This window comes from Cavia porcellus, unplaced genomic scaffold (genome assembly GCF_034190915.1).
Source record: "Cavia porcellus strain 051 isolate PalLab524CR breed Dunkin Hartley unplaced genomic scaffold, mCavPor4.1 scaffold_28, whole genome shotgun sequence".
NCBI lineage: Eukaryota > Metazoa > Chordata > Mammalia > Rodentia > Caviidae > Cavia > Cavia porcellus.
Window position 1 is genome coordinate 44697022 of NW_026947511.1, and position 16909 is coordinate 44713930.

Here is a 16909-nt window from a genome sequence, read left to right on the forward strand (position 1 = left end):
CCTCGGCTGCTTGTTAGCGTTTAATTCCATTTGCTCGTTCTCTTTCTATGTTGTATCTCCAAATACCTGTATATTTATACATTTAAAGTTATATCTCGTATATAACCACACTTACTTCCCTCTCTTCCTGTGTGTGTGCACACTCACCTATTTTAGGCCCTTATAGTGGACAGACCTAGGAAAGTTAAGTATTTTGTGAAATGTCATGAGTGAATACTAATAATCCCAATTCTAATTGCAAACCTCAAGATTCTTCCTTGTCTTCCCCTATGCATTGTTAATCTATCTTTTCTCGGAAATTAAAAACAAAAAAACAAACAAAAAAAAAACCTCCTTTCTCCAGCTGTGAGAACTGTGGTTCCCAGCAACTTTAATCTATTCTTCATTCACTTGAAATTAATACACCGATGCCACTCCCAACAGTAGAGGTCAGAGGTTCCTGGAAGTTGTTTTTGCTTTTGGGTATATATTGCTTGGGATATAGAGAGTACTGTGTCCAAGTTACTTAGACTGCCTTTATCTGTGTGGTTTTGTTATCAGTCAATATATGGTTGCATTCATTTTTTGTTGTGGTTGTTTGTATTACATTTTAGTTTTCCCCAGCTGTATTTTTGTCTTAAATATGCAAAACATGAGCAAGGCCAGAGGTCTCAGCTCCATATCGAGGTGTTGTTAGAGAAGTCTTAACCCTTCAGCCCATCCGCTCCCTTCATTGGTGGGTAAACACGTGAGTTTCTGGTCTAGCGCACCCAGATTGCCTTTTGCATGCATTTAACCTTTATGCATACTAGTCTTATTTTCCCTTCTTTCTTGCATGAAGTTGCCCAAGTTGCCAAGGTTTGTGATGGTTGGTGTTTCATTTTGTTTTTTTCACTTAGCAGGGTATCCTATATAATTCACCGCTTAGCGGTTCCTAAGTTCCTTTCTCATTGTTCACAGCAGCCTGCTGCCCATTGTCTGTGTAGATCGTAGTTGGTCCAACCGTTCTCCTAAGGACGGGCATTTGGATTGGTTCCAGTATTTTGGTGACTCAGATAATCCGTCAGTCGACAACCTCACCTCCTTACTGCTGGAGATGTATTTTTTAGGTCAGTGGCTGTGGGTGGGATTGCTAGATCAAGGTGTGGCGGTTGCCTCTCCATCTCTCTCCCCCTCCCCGCCCCTCTTTCCCACCTCTGCCCTCCCCCCTCCCCTCCTCCATCTCCCTTTTCCTTTCTTAGTCCTTTCCATGGGGCTGATCTATTTTGCACCCCTGAGCCCACCTGGCCCTTCAGAATCTCATCAACAGGATGTTGGGTTGAATTTTCATCAATAGGATGAGGAGAAATGCTCAGTGTAGTTTTAATTTCGTGTTATTTTGAGTTGAATGGAGGTATTTTTCATATATTCAAGGGCTCCTTATATATAGTTTGTCCATTTTTCCCAGTGAAGCTTTGTTCTTCTTTTTTTTTTTTGATCTTTTTAAATTTAGGGACGCTAGCCCTTATTTGTGATGTGTGTTATAGAGGCTCTGCTTATGACCTTTTCCACTGGCTAGGGAGAAATGTTTATTTCATTTCTATATTTTGCTCTGTGTTCTGTTTTGCTTCTACTTTCTCATGGTCAAATTTCTGCATCCATTTCTGCATTCCTCCACTTCTAGACCTGGTTTTGGTGGTGCTAGTTTTCTGCTATCTAAACTGTTAGTAATAGTCAGAAAGGCTTTTCCCACGGCAGATTATAAAGGCATAATCCATATTTTCTTCCAGTATTTGTATGTTTCCTTTTATATATTTTGTTCCTTTTTTCATTTGGAATAAGTGTGTATAAAATGTTAGCTTTTTCCACAAAACATCAGTGACCCAAGGTGCCTTCTTTAACATAGATAGGATTTCTATAGGTATGAAGTCCATTTCTGGTGGCACCCTGTTTAAAACTCACCAGGCATGATAGTGCACACCTGTCATCCCAGCACTTGGGAGGCTGAAGGAGGAGGATCATTGCAAGTTGGAGACCAGTCTACAAAGGGCTACAAAGGGAGCTCAGGGCCAGCTTAAATTGCATAATGAAAACCTGTCTCAAAAACACCAAAAAAAAGAAAGAAAGAAAAAATAAAGACAACCCCCTTCCAAACAAAACAAAACAAAAAAATTAGAGACTGTGTTTTACTCTCTGGTAGATCCTGTTTCCCCTCATTGGTATTTTTTTCTGGGATTTTCCTAGTTATATTGCATATTTACTTTTCTTTTTTATCACAAATGAATGTTCAATTTTGTTTAATACCTTTTCTATGATGATAATCATATCATTACCCCCAAATGTATAAAAATTTGATGAATAATATTAATAATTTCCTAATTAATAATTTCCTAAAATTAACTCTACTTGGTCCCAATATTCTCTTAACAGTTCTTTGGGGACTTTTGCAATAATATTCATAAGTGAGATTTTTGTGATATCTTCACTGGGTTTAATTACCAATCAGTGTTATATTTGCTTTATAAAATTTTGGAAGTTTCCTAGACTCTGGGACAATTTATATAGCATCACATTCTTTAAAGTTGGATACTTTCCCTAGTGAAACCATCTGGGCCTAGTGCTTTTGGGTGATACTAATTTTTTGATGTCATCTTTATCTTCAGTTACCACTGAGGTCAGTTTTTAGAAATGGTGCAGTCCAAGGAAATTTGGTTTCTTCGATGTTTTCATGTTTAACTGTAAAGTTTACACAAATTAGGCTTTAACCTGATTAAATGAGCTGGATATAGTACAGAGTCAGAGAGAGTAAAATTGCCTTCTCCTTCTGTGATCCGATCCGATAATGAGTCCTGCTCATTCAGTAAACTCATTATAGAAGTGTGGAGATAACACTATCTCTGTAGACCTCAGTCTAAAATCTGATGACAGCTTGAAACCGCTGAAGTCTGTCTCCAGGATGAATGTGCAGGCTCTCAGTGTGACCTACCAGGGCAGCTCTGTTCAGCCACTGTGCTGGATTATACTGACACATCCCAGAGAAAATGCTGAGTTCTTCCAGACCTCTCCTCTGTGAGGCCGCGGTCATCTAGACAATTTCACATGATGTCCAGTTGGATGTCTTGCAGGAAGCACAGCCTTAAAAAGCCCCAAAATAAGCCCCTATCTCCCATACCTGTTCTGCATTGCAGAAGTTTCCCCAGCACTTAGAATACAATGCAAGCTCCAGGGCATCACCACCAGGCCCAATGCTCCAACCTAATCTGGAGGCTTAGAGACCCTATGGTAAATCCATAGCTTTCTTAGTTTGCATACAATTTTTGCTGCCAACAGGTGGTAGAGAGGGCATGGGGAACCTTCTGTCTTTTGGCAAGTGACCCTTTACAACTCTCTCGGGGCCCACACCCCACCCCTTAGGCTGTAGGATGCCTAAGCTAGTGGCTCCCAAAAATAGAGTGTTAGGACATAGTAATCTATTTTCACACTCAGTGAGGTCAAGTAGAAAGCTGCAGATGTTTCTGTCTCTGATGGAAGACTATTTCCAACATAGACAACTGGCTGGTCTGTAAGACCTGCTCTCCCACCCCTGTCTCCATTTTCAACCTCCCATTTGGTCTACTCAGGATTCTATCACCCACCCACCACCCACCACCTATCCACCCACCACCTATCCACCTCAACCCCCTCTCCTGAGCTAGCACATCTTGGCCTATTTCTGGGCTTCTGCTCAGGCAATAGGCTCCATTCTGTAGCTCCATGTTTGGCAATTTTCTTGGTCTCTGCGTGAGTTTTGTCCTAAGCTCAATTATTCTTTCCTTTGGGCTCTGAACTGTCTGGTGAGTGGAATCCCAAGCCCACTTACCCTGGGCAGGGAACCCTCCTGTTTGAAGTTTCCTCACTACGCCCCCATCATGATTCCCCCTAGCAGCCACCAGGAGGCAGTAAACAATTACAGATGCAGCTTCCCAGCTAAAGCCTACCCCTCCCATACCAGCAAGACGCAACTCCAACTAGTGCGGGAAATTAAGGCAGTAGCCTAAGCTGCCCGGGATACCTGGTCTGGAAGCTGGTACAGTGGAGGAGCTGGGAGAGGAAGTGCCTGTTGGGTGTTACAGAGTCCTTTGGGGACTCTGAGTTGGGAAAGACAGTGGAATATTATCTGAGTGAGGTGAGAAACATGGACAGGAGCCCAGGTGAGAGGTTTGAGTGCATTTGAGCAGAGATAAAGGTTGAAGCCACGAGACAGTGAGAACCCTACGGTACTCTTTCTAAGTCTGTTAATGTTCCCAGCCAGAGGAATGATGACTTTATATGGTGGATCATGTCATTTAACAATGCTGGCTTTTAGATAGGCTTGCTGGCTGTCCCCTGCTTACCTGACTCTGCCCTGTGAAGATGGCACCCACAAATATGAGAAGAGAGAACTTTAGAGAAAAGGGACACAGTCTTTGTCTTCCATCCTTGTTTCAAAATGCAGACCCTCTGAAGAATTCGAGGGGGCGGGTGGGGCTCCCACTGAATAAATATTTTAAAATAAGTTAAAATTCTCCCAAGAGGTTAGATAGCTTGGTGACAGGAACCATAAAAGAAATGCATAGCTTATTCACATTTTATTATCTAGATTTATAAGGCACCAAAGATTACAGATTCAACCATCTCGATGTGAAAAGCAGTATTTATTTTGACTCTTTTTCTCATTAGTGGTTGTGTATATTTTTCTATGTTCTGAGATTTATCAAATACCTTATTACAATTTTCATTTCTATGCAGGGCACATTTTAATGCGTTCCTTTTTGTATTAACTGATACTTTTGAGATTTTTTTAAAGTTATGCTCATTGATATTTCATTTGCAAAGGTGTATATAAATCTAAACTGCTTTGAATGCGACCGTGCACTAATCTCTCATTAGATAGTTAATTGTTTCTTTTATAGACAGTTCTGTTTTGTCAGCTGTTTTGCATTTTTATTGCCTGCAACCCAACTCTCCAGAACAACCAAGATGAGTTTCTTCCCTTGTTTATTCCAAAGAGAAAATTTCTTGAACAAGTAACTTAGAACCAGTGCTCTCAGAATATTAAAGTTCTTGTTCTTCATCTGGAAACATTTAGGGACACTGTTTTGTCAAACAACGTTGGGTTTTTTTGAAGGCGTATAGAAATATTTGCCTTCTAGCCAGCCTACTGGCTTTTGCCTTTCATATCTTTGCAAACATAAAAAGCACGTTGTCGAAAAAGAGATGGAAGTGGTACAACCCTGGAATACCAAGAAATGACGCTCAGTGCCTAGCAAAACGAGGGCTGGGGAAATGAATTGGAGAGCTTGTCTAGCTCCTGTTCAGCACAGACTGGCTCTTCCAGGCTGCTTCCCAGGATCTGTGTTCTTGGGGTTCTTTTCAGGTCACCTCCTAAAAGAATAAAAGCACCCAGCACGAGTGGGATTTCTTGGGTGAGACGTAGCAGCAGGAGTCTCTGTCAGCCTCTCCCTTGGGCATCTTTCAATTTGGCCTAGCTGATGAAGAAGATGGTCGTGGCCACAGTGGTGGGCACTGCTGGCACCAATCAGTGCGTTCTAGATGGGATATAGCCCAGGGACACCCTGGGACTCCAGGTTGTGGGGTCTTTTCCTATTTTGTTTATAGCTAGATTAGGCAGGAAGAATGAACTTGGATTTTCTTAGCATGATGGAAATTTACCTTGATTTTTTTCTTTAACCTTTAAAGACCTATGTTGATAATATAAGTTAGTTTTTCTTCATCTTGAAATTGCATCTTTTTACTTCTGTGTTTTCATTTTAAAAAGCATGTGTATGTGAGCATGTGTATGACAGAAGCCTTTTGCACCCCCTTTCTGAATTTTTTTAGAGTGTAACACGATCCCAGTTTTTGTAAGTCATATACAGTACGACAAACCTACAAACACATCTGATGAAAACAACAAAATTAGCTCATCAAATATTAAGGCTCCAAGGAGCTAAATATATATTCCTTTGTAGGTAGAAAAGTGCCAGGAAGCGGAAGTCCAGGGAAAACAGTGTGCTAAAAACTTTTAAGAAGGAGCAGACAATTAAATTTTCATGTCCTCTAAGTCTTGGAAAATTGTTCTCCTTTATATTTGAAGTTTAATAAAATCCCAGCCAACTGGCTTCAATGCAACAGACAGATACTCGCTGAGAACTTATTGTCTGGCCGGGATGGGGAAGCGAAGAGGAGTGAGACGCCATCCTTGCCCTGGTGGCTCAAGGCTGAGCAGGGCTGAGTGCAAATGGTCTGTCAGGTAACCTGGTGCATTCTGCAGCCAGAGCTCATCTACGGTACTGTGGACTGCAGTGCGAGAGCGGCAAATTCCAAAGAAAGCTAATGACAGAGGCAACCCTCGTTGTGCCTTGATGCGTGTGGAGCATTTTGAGGTTAGAGATGGGAGTAGGAGGAGGGGACAGCAGCACCAAGGCCAGAAAGACATAATGAGCAGGAAACACCCAGGCAAGATGTGGGCGAAGGCATGAAGATGGCAAAGTGCATGAGGTACTGGGGGCCAAGTCCAGCCTGCTCCGAGTGTGGCAGGGGGCAGGTACTGAGGGGGGTAAAGGACTAACGCAGAGTATGGCTTCTGGAAATACCAGGTTTTATGGCAGAGTTTAGAGCAGCTTTGAAAGCAGTGGAGGTGATGGTGAGGTTGAATGCTTGGGAACTGAGGGAGTCTGGGTGGACGAGGAGGCCACCTCCGCGGTTCTACAGTGGACATCTGGGGGAACACATGGAGGTCACTTACGAACCAGGACAAAGGCATGAAGGGCAAGGAGGAGTCATACAGTGAGTCTAGAGTGGGACTTGTTTGATAAAAGAAAGAGAGCTGGCAGAGTCCGGGATGTGTGGCTACGAGGAGTTCATGATACAGGCAGGAATTCACCAGCACTCAGCCTTGCGTGCTCTCTGGAAGATGTCAGCAGAGGTGGCACCTCCTCCTCTCTGACAGCCGTGCATCTACATGTTCTGTCCCTGCGGGATCTGAAGCTGTGGGGAAACCTAGAGGAACATGAATCCCATTGTTTAAAATGCATATATTAACATGAGGATCCTTGGCTTTTAGTAAATTTTAATTTGTTGTCTCACCAGCTTTTTTTCATTTCTCCTTCAGAGTTATTTGTAATTCAGTTGTGCTTTAGATGACTTTCGAAAACTGGGATTATGTCATATGCAGTTTTTCTTTTCAAGTAAAAAACATTAAACCATTCGGATTGCACCCCCTCTTCAAGATTCAGAAATGGGTTCTGTGTACTCAGTTTCAGCTCTTACAATATGCTAAGTCCCTGACTTATGAACATTCAAATTGCAAATGTCCACAGGTGTACTGAGTAAGATTCACTTTGTCAGCTTATGAAAAAATCCTACTTAATGAACCGTTCTCCCAGAAAGGAACCCACTCAGAAACTGAGGTCTTCCTGTATGTGTCTTTTGGGCTATCCTAAAACCCCCTCTGAACTGAGGTAGCTCACAAGAAAGATCCAAGCTAAATTTAAATTATACATAAAATATATAATATAAAATCAATCTTTAAAAACCCACTTTTACTCTACGAACTATGCAGTTCTTATGCGTAAAGAAGTAATATGGAGGTAATTCCTTAACTCTGGGCAGGGGTGGGAGCTCTGACCAGCTTGTCGCTGGGCCTGTTATCACTGCCATGTGCATTTACCATAGCTGGGGCTTTAGGGAAGGATCCAGTCTTTTGGGTACACTTGTCTCAGTCCACATGTGCTGTTCTACCTGGTGATCAGACAACAATGCTCAAAATATGAAAGCAGGTCCTGTGTTCTTCAGCTTCATTCCCAAGTGAACTAAAAGCACAGTTGTATATGTTTCCCTCTATTTTCACGAAATGTGACTGTTTCATAAGCAAAGAAGCATGAGTAACTTCACCAGGAGCTCCTGAGGATGCTGACTGCTACTGCGGGAAGTTCCGCTAGTATAATTCACATCTAGGCATGACGAGAAGAGAGAGTGTCATTCTGTGTTGCCATGCACTGTGGAGCAGTGTTAGAGGAGACCTTTCTCATGGGGCACGAAGAGTAGGGATGTTTTGGACGCTCTTCAGTGAGCCTGAACCGGTGACCACTGACCCATGTGTTTTGCTTTCTCGACACTTAAAATGGGCTTTGCCCATGGGGGTTTTGCCTTTTCTCTATATTTCCCAAGGAAAATGGTTTTTATACTATTATAAACATCATACATTTTACTGCAAAAAATGAGCAATGCAGAAAAATATAAAGCCTGTCATAAAAAAATCCCACTGTTGAGCTCACTTTGGCAGCACAAATACTAAAGAATCCCACTGTCAGAGTACTCCTCTAGATTTTTTTTCTGTACCTGTATGCACATTGTTACCAAGAGAGGACCTGGCTAGTTGGTCCAATAGATAGCTGTTTTTCAGTGCTATGTTGGTCTATAAGCTCCTAATGATCCCGAATCAACAGAGGTACATCACCATTTTAATTGCTTCTGTAAATGCTTGCAGATTTTTAGCAGGATTTTTTCTTACAAATACTGTTTTAAAGTCCTCTATATGAATCTTTTTGCACTGATCTGATTACTTCTTTTTAAAATTCTTTTGTCAAACGTTAAGTAACTATAAAATGTGTTAAATGTGTATACAATATAAAGAATAAATATAAAATGTTGCCTTTTGTTTCCCACTGTTTCTGTGTTATGGTACACATTTGGACATATACAAATTTATAAATGCAAAACTTAGTCAGAGGATTTGATGTCTATCGGAGCTGGTCACGCCGTGCCACACTCCAGCTTGGGAAGTCTACAGTGGTTGTCTGTTGTCTTTTGGATCGAGTTTAGAATCATTAAATAGCCCACATGACCCCACAGGGGTCCCTTCCCCAGCTCCCTCTGCCGCTCTTCTGGTCCCAGGCTCCACTCTTACTGGCCGTGGCTCCATTTTCAAAGGCACTGAAATCCTTCTCACGTCCTCTTCCTGAAGGTCCTTTCTGCCTCCCACTCCACCTACTGCCAGACTGACCTGCTCATCCTTTAGATCTCAGCTCACGTGTGACTTTTTAAGTGACTTTATCTGGTTTTGGCTACTGACACACCAGCACACACAACACAAATGTACATGCACATATACAAATACATGAGTGCCCAGATAACACCCAGCCAGCATCTCAGGGTAAAGGCTAAGTTCTTGCACTTCAGGGCATCTGATAAACCTAAAAGGGCTATAGCGGGAGAGAAACTTGCTTAAAGCATCCTGTTTTTTCCGCAGGGCTTCCTGCAGTGGTGCTGTGTAATGCACACTTCCTCCGCTTGGAGGACAGGACTCTGTGTTGTCCACTGCCATGTTCTGAAATCTAGCTCAGTGCCAGTGTATGGGGACTAAATGGGTTTTAAAGATATGACTGTGATGGATGCCAGGAAATCGCCCTGGAAATCATAAAACAAATTAGAAAATGGGAAAACAGAACAGAAAGGATCAAGGAAATGTTAGTAGTGCAGAATTGAGTGTGGAAATAGGAGTAGCTCCCTTCGTGCTAACCAGTTTGTCATATTATTCTAGACACTCATGACCTGTCCCTGAGCAGAGGAGAATAAAAGGGTGCTTGAGCTAGTGACAGTCAGGATTTGCAAGCACTGATTTGGGTCACCAAGGACATTTGTGGAATCTCTTTCCACAGAGATGGAGAGCTTTTCATTTCTGTGATGCTCTTGATGTGCCAGTAGGAGGCGGTAAATAGGACATTAAATTTTTTTATTGCTCTAGCTATGATGGTCTCCTTCCCTTCCTTCCCTCCTTTCTCTCTTTCTTTGATCTCAGAGCTCCTATTCCTTCATCTTAACTTTGACAATTGTTTCCGAGGGTCTGTCTGCTTCTCCGTTTCACTCTGACCAGCCCCTCTCCCTATCAGGTATCAGAGTAACACGGCTTCTGGGGTTCTGGAGACCATCACCAACATCCAACCCAAAGAGAGTGGCGGCGGCGCGGGAGAGACGCGGGAGGCCATCGTTTACAGGCTGTCGGAAGACATGCTGAGCAAGCTGCCCCCGGATTATGTGCCCCATGAGGTAAGCCGTGCCCTCTGCAGCGGGCGGGCTGGCCTCACACGCTGAGCACCGCGCTGGACCCATGTGGCCCCATCCTGCCATTCTCTGCCGCCTGCTGCTCCATTTCCAACTTCCCTTTCACCTGCCGGTCTTCTTTTCCTTGCCTTTTCTCATGCATCTTGAAGATTACGAGCTCCCCTTCCCCCCGCAGCATCTCCCCTCTCTTTTTTTTTTAATTTAAAGAAAAGGAAACGAAAAAAATATATGGAGATTAAAAAAAAAAGGGTAGAAATAATACAAAATTACAGACAAACAAAAGGTAAGAAATTGCCGGTTGATAAGTTACACATTGTCTTCTTCGAAATAGCTGTTCAGGTTATAGAATTAAAGTATTCAGAATGACATTCAAAAAGTGACCCTACAAACCATTCTGCTCTATGATCGAACAAAAGCTCAGTAATATGATTATCAGTCCTACACATTTGTTTTACATCTCAAAGAGGGTAAGATTAAACATATCAAAACAGAACAGAACATTTAAAAAAAAATAAAAAACAATTTAAAGAAATACAGATTTCAAAGCAAGTCCACTGAAGATCTTCATTATCTAACTGTCTCTAGCTTCTTACAAATAGTTGTCCCTATCTTCACCCACTTTATATACTTATTGCATATTATAGAACTAATCAAATCATTACAGGATGATGAAGTCTTTTTAGGTCCTCAAGTTCCAAATTAGGGAAGACAATAGTAACTACCATCGCATCTCTCATTCTCTTTGTGATAGCCGTCCCCATCTCTGCATATGCTGAAGTTGAGCTGAAGAAACCAGTCCAATGTCATTCTAATCAGCGAACAATAGATTGCTAGAATTTATATTATAATGCTACAAAATAAGCCTCGGGTTTCTCAGCGTCTCTTCCTCAGAGTATCTGTTCCTTACATCTTGCATTATATAATCTGTTCCCATAAATAATTTAAAAAAAAAACCCATGTGTGAATTTCTACCTATATATCTATCCTCTCTGTATTATAGGGAAAACCAAGTCATAGCAAGACAGCAAAACAATTTCCTAGAAAAACATGCAATGGATAAGACATATAAGACTACAATATAAATGATCTTCCGTAGCTACTATGTTTTCTCTTGTTATTTTCAATAGATTTGTCCACAACACTGGCTTATTATAGTTAAACATACTATCACCTATTTTTATAAAAACTTAACTTTGACAGCATTGTAGGATTTGAGAGCTGTTACTAATTCATACCAGTATGGATATCCTTTACATCTTGTCATGTTCAGAGTAGTTTCCTCTACTTTTAGGGTTGATACTAACAAGCATACCAATTTCAAATAGAATCAGCCAAGGCCAACCAATAGTCTTATGATTCAGATACAATTAAGATCAGTCATAGTAAGACAATGTAAGTAATACAGGATTTCAGTTTAAGTTAATAGGAAAGTAAGGATAGTTATCATGGTATAACCTGCTATTTTTGGTTCTAGAGGTCTGTGTCCTCAAATCTGACATGAGTGGACAGACCAGAACAAATTAAATTCAATCTAAATATGGCACTAGGACTACTGTGTCTTTTAAATCGTTATACACCATTAGCAATGACCTCTGCTTTTTTTTAAATATAGTTTCAGAGCTCTCCCCACTTTTCTTAGCCAAATCTGCTCTGTCATTTCTTGTTAGTAACCTTTTGTTTCTGTCTCTGGCCCCCCGCCTTTCACCCCCTTAGTGCTCTCCGCTATGGAATAGGAGTGGGGGCCATTTAAATAAACCCGGAGGAGATGGCCGGGATTGTCAGCCTCCTGAACCTCCCACGTGTAAATCAGCCTTTCTTAAAAGACGTTTTTTTAATCTCAAGACCCTTTCACAAAATATTGAAGGATCCCAAAAACAGGTTGTACACCTGTTATATGTAAGCATAAAAGACATTTTTATTTTTAAAAAGTATACTTTACTAAGATAAAAAAAATTCATTGAGAAAATTAGTTCTTTGGCCCTTTTGCAAATCTCTTTACTCTCTTAATTAATAAAAGACAGCTGTATTCTTACCCCTGCTTTTGCATCCGGCCTGTTATGTGCCATGTGGCCTCTGATAAATGCCACTGTCTACTCATGAGAAAAGAGAGCCATCAACTGGTATCTTATTACTTGGGTTTTTTTTTTGTCTTTTTTTCATTTTTATTGGTACCAAGGATCGAACTCACGACCACCTGCTTGCAGGTGCTTATGCCGCTGAGCTAAATCCCCAGCCTGGTATCTTATTACTTAAAAAAAAAATAAAGGTTAACCTTGTGGACCCCTCTCTGCGAGGATCTTAGGGTCCCAGTGGATCCCAAACAACAAGTGTAGCTCCTTAATAAAATGGTCAGAGGCCAGGGCCATGATGCGGGTGTGGCTGCCCTGTATCACTGCCCCTATCTCAGGTCTGGGAAAAGATGGGCTTGGAAGCTGGAAGCCCCAGGGCTCTGTGGCTACAGGCCTCTCCCCTGGGCTGGAAGGGGAGGGAGCCAGCATAGCATTCTCCTCCGTCCTCTTCCTCCTGGAGTTGGCCGTGGGAATCTTGTATTTGACTGGGTAGATGCAATCTAATCATTTATTTGTGCATCTCAACACATCGGTCTGATGACCATGAAAAACTAGAGCTTGCCTGGTGTGGCCTGCGTGACAGATGAATATTGTTTAACGATGTTGCTAAACTCTGTGTCTCTTATTGTTCTTTTACCCTAGGCATCCTTCAAGACTTAAAAAACATTTTCCGCCATGCTTTCCACCTGTTGCTTTCTCTTTAAAATTTCTTTCACAAATTGATTCCTCTTTGGTCAAAGCTTTCCCAATGACCCAGTTATATACCAACTTCTGCTGTGTCCAAAGCCATGCTAAACAAAAATTCAAACCTCTTCAAGCCAAAAAGTGGAGGTATCAGTGGTTTCCCATTCCTCCAGAGCCTGAAATATTTTAATAGTGGATAGATGGGCTGCTAACGCAATTGATTTTTAATCGATTCTGGAGCTGATTGAATAAAGCAGAGCGATTTGCGGGCTTCATGTTTATAAGCAGCCGGTTTCCAGGCTGACGGTCTCCCAGCGGCTCACTCTCCCGGTCACTCGGTCACTCGGATGAGATCGTAATGGGGCGGGAGCCGCTGTTTCAAGGGCTCATTACCTACCCGGCCTTGTGCTAAGTGCTTTATGCACATTATAACCCTTCACTCTCTGGATGGTACCGGCAGAGCCAAGCTAAATTATACAGCTAGACTCTGAACACCACGCGGCTCCGATTCTAGAACCTACAATCTTAATCGTTTTTAGCCTGTGATGAGTGCTTGCGAGATTAACAAGGTTTTCTTACCTCTTAAAACACTTTTCCTCTCTGCTGTGTAGATGGAACCAAGGCGTTTGGTTAGGATGCCCAAATCAATGGCTTCGTGCAGGAGTAGTTATGATAAATAATTTTAGGTGGACAAATAAATATGATAAGGACAGAGCTTCAGCCATCACTATGTGTGTGGTTGTCAAAAGATAGATGAGGAAAAATGTCTTCCTTCAGAGATTTAAAAAAGCTGGTGTATGAAAGTGGTTGAAGCTCCTCTCCATGACTCAGCTGTAAGCTTGCTGTTTGCAGAGGGCACTCCTAAGCCCCTGTGATAATCTGAGTCTTCCAGGATTGATGGGGCCGCTTCACCAGCAGGAGCAGGCAGAGACTGAGTGTCCAGGATGTCACCAGGTAGATTTCCACCTGGACGGAGTTTGTACCTCAAAACACCCAAAACTTCTCCTGTCCCAAAATTACTGATTTTTTTTTTTTTTTAGCATTTTGGCGCTTTCTCCTTGAAAATATGACAGTAAAATGAATTCTGTAAACAGGAATATAATTACATCATTAGCTTCCTTAGCAAAACTGCAGATTCGTTACTGGAATAAAAGAAACAATGAAAATCGTGTATGACAAATCTGTAATTCTATTTAATAAAAAGACAATTTTAGACTGAAATGATAGCATACACAAAATAAGATGAGTACTAAAATTATATTTTAAGAGTTAGTTCCCCTAAGCATGTCTTTATCTCAAGTAAAGCGTTTATTTCCATTTATTATTTTTAATTTAATTTTTTTAAAGGCAGTCAAATTTAGCAGTGGGGGGGTGGTATACCATAATTTAATTTTTTTGAACAGAGCTCTGCTATGTTGCCCAGACTGACCTTAAACTGCTATACACAAGTAATCCTCTTACGTCAGCTTCCCAAGTTAGGACTGCAGCTGAGTCTATAGGGACAGGCCAGCATGCCAGGCAGGCAGCCTTTCAGAACTCTAAGCAGGCCAGGGCAATTTGGAGCTGTTAGCATAATAAAGAAACCTGGCTGATTGTGGCCATACCTGGACTTAACTTCTCTCTTGCAAGGTTGAAGAAGTATTTCTGTAAATCCTTTTTTCCTAAAATTTCCAAGCCAGGTGTGAATGGTGTACACCTATAATTCCAGCACATTGGGAGGCAGAGGCAGGAGGATTCCACATTCAAGCCCAGCCTGGGCAACTTAGAAACTTAGCAAGACCTTATCTCAAAGTAAAATAAATCAAAATATTTTTTAAGAGTTGTAGGTGCAACTCAACTCAGTTCAATCTCCACTACTATGGAAAGGAAAGGAAAGGAAAGGAAAGGAAAGGGAAAGGGAAGGAATGGAAAAGAGAAAGACAAAAAAACTAAAAGGAAGAATTTCAAGAGAGTCATCACGATTGAAAGCTCAGGTGCTGCTCAGCCAGCAGAGATTGAGGGGTTTGGGTAGCGATGGGAAGCAGCCTTGGAGGGTCCAAAACCATCAGTTCTAGAAGCAGGATTTGGGCAAAAACCTAAGGCGTGTTAGGCTGTGATTCTTATGTTATTCGCCCCCATGCACATGTCACGCTCTTGCTGTCCTGTTGTACATCACCGCTTCCTGTTGAGTTTGTGCTGCGCACTTCATCTGTTCCCCGGGGTGACCCACATGGATGCAGCCAGCCAGAAGTGCCCATGGCTGAAGGAAATGTGTGCGCCATCCCAGAGGCCTGTTCTGTCCAGTGAGGGGTCCAGAGGACCCTGTCCCTCTGGGCCTCTGTCGTCCCACACCTTAAGAAGGGGCCTGGGCACCTCTGAATGAGAATCCTGCTGCTGCTGGCATTTTGGTTACACTGGGGACTGATACCACACTTTGAGTTCCCTCCCACGCTGGGTGTCTGTCCCTCCTGTGCTGCCCCCTTAGACTATGGCCAGCAAAAAGTTCAAAGTGCTTTATGGTTGCCCTCCACATTCACAATCTTCTTGGCACACACCACTAAAATGAAATGTGGACATGTATGGGCTTATTTTCCAATAATTGTTATATTTTATTGTTCCCACAACCACACACGTCCCTATTGATTTCTTTAAAATGGCCAGTGAATGATATTTCAAAAGGAACAAATGACAGACGCTCAATGGCTCTCCCACAAAGTCAAATATTTTCACTGGGTGGATTAAAGACTCCTTTTATCCCTCCTAGCCCAGGCAACCATGATCTTAAGAAACCACAGTTAATCATATTTACCAGCATCTGCTCTGTAAAGATTTCAGTTATATTAACTTTTTCTGACATTTCTAATAACAACTCTGCCAGCTTAATGAAAAAAAATATCCTGCCATACTCTTATTAAGGTTAGATTGCAAAAGAATATTTAACTGACACTTAGTACTTAATCATTTGAAAGAAGGGAAAGGTACAATTTTATTTCAGCTTTTTAAAGTACATTTCCAATTATCAACTAAGTGCAATCAGCAGGAAGTAAAAATCATTTTAGTTGAACAGGAGTTTTTGAAGCTCAGAAAATGAGGGATTTAATGGCAAGTTTGGTTCTGCAAGAGATATTTTAGAGTTGCTTTGGTCTGGTGGAAGTATGTCCAGAAGGGAAAAAGAACTGAGGAAGGAGAGGTCCATGGGAGAGAAATGATAAATGATGCCAAGTCTTCTTGATTGTGCCGTGTGCTTTGTTTTAGGTGAAAGCTCGTCTGATAAAGATGGGCCATCTGAATTCAATGAACATCTTCCTCAGACAAGAAATTGACAGGATGCAGAGAGTCATCTCAATACTTCGCAGCAGCCTGAGTGACCTCAAATTGGCCATCGAGGGCACAATCATCATGAGTGAGGTGAGCAGGGGCTCTCTCGGTCACCATCTGCCCTTTCGCTGCTGTGTCCTCCTCACGTGTGTCCCCGTGTCTCCCTCAGAACCTGAGAGATGCCCTGGACAACATGTATGATGCACGCATCCCCCAGATGTGGAAGAGGGTGTCCTGGGATTCGTCCACCCTGGGCTTCTGGTTTACCGAGCTTTTGGAAAGAAACGCTCAGTTTTCTACTTGGATATTCGAAGGGAGACCCAACGTGTTTTGGATGACTGGCTTCTTCAATCCCCAAGGTACACGCTCACAGAAAAGTGGGGCCCCTAGAGGTAGGTACGTGGGGAGTCCGGTGATGATGCTGTGCAACCCACGGCGAGGGCATAAAGCACAACTTCAGAGGTGCGGCTGCTGGTGCTGAGCGTGCTTTTCAGGGGCTGCAGACCACAGGCAACCCTCTGTTTATTTAGCAAATTCAACCTGAAATTCTTCTTCTTTTTATTTGAAAGAGAATTTTTAAAAAACAATGCAGAATTTCAAAAGTGATATAATGGGAAATTAAAACGGTTATTATATTGCATATTGTTGTCTTCAAAAGAGTTGCTCAGATTACCAGATGCAGGCATGCAAAATAGATAAGACAAGGTCAGTACTAACTGTCCCTTTCAATGAAGTAACAGAATGAGTAGTACAGTTACCTGAGCTGTCTTGTGTTTACATATTTTTTCCTTTCTTTTCTCCTTTCTCCCATCCCAGTT

At 42.0% G+C, this 16909-nt stretch overlaps 1 protein-coding gene across 5 annotated transcripts in view; it reads left to right on the forward strand.

The window, feature by feature from the left end:
• Positions 1-16909, forward strand: part of Dnah8 (dynein axonemal heavy chain 8) — a 254705-nt gene that overhangs the window by 221370 nt on the left and 16426 nt on the right. For all 5 annotated transcript variants that reach the window (XM_063238969.1, XM_063238971.1, XM_063238973.1 and 2 more), the window contains 3 exons: positions 9870-10026; positions 16029-16181; positions 16261-16450. In XM_063238969.1, the coding sequence (XP_063095039.1) occupies positions 9870-10026; positions 16029-16181; positions 16261-16450 (500 nt within the window). The remainder of the gene's footprint in view (positions 1-9869; positions 10027-16028; positions 16182-16260; positions 16451-16909) is intronic.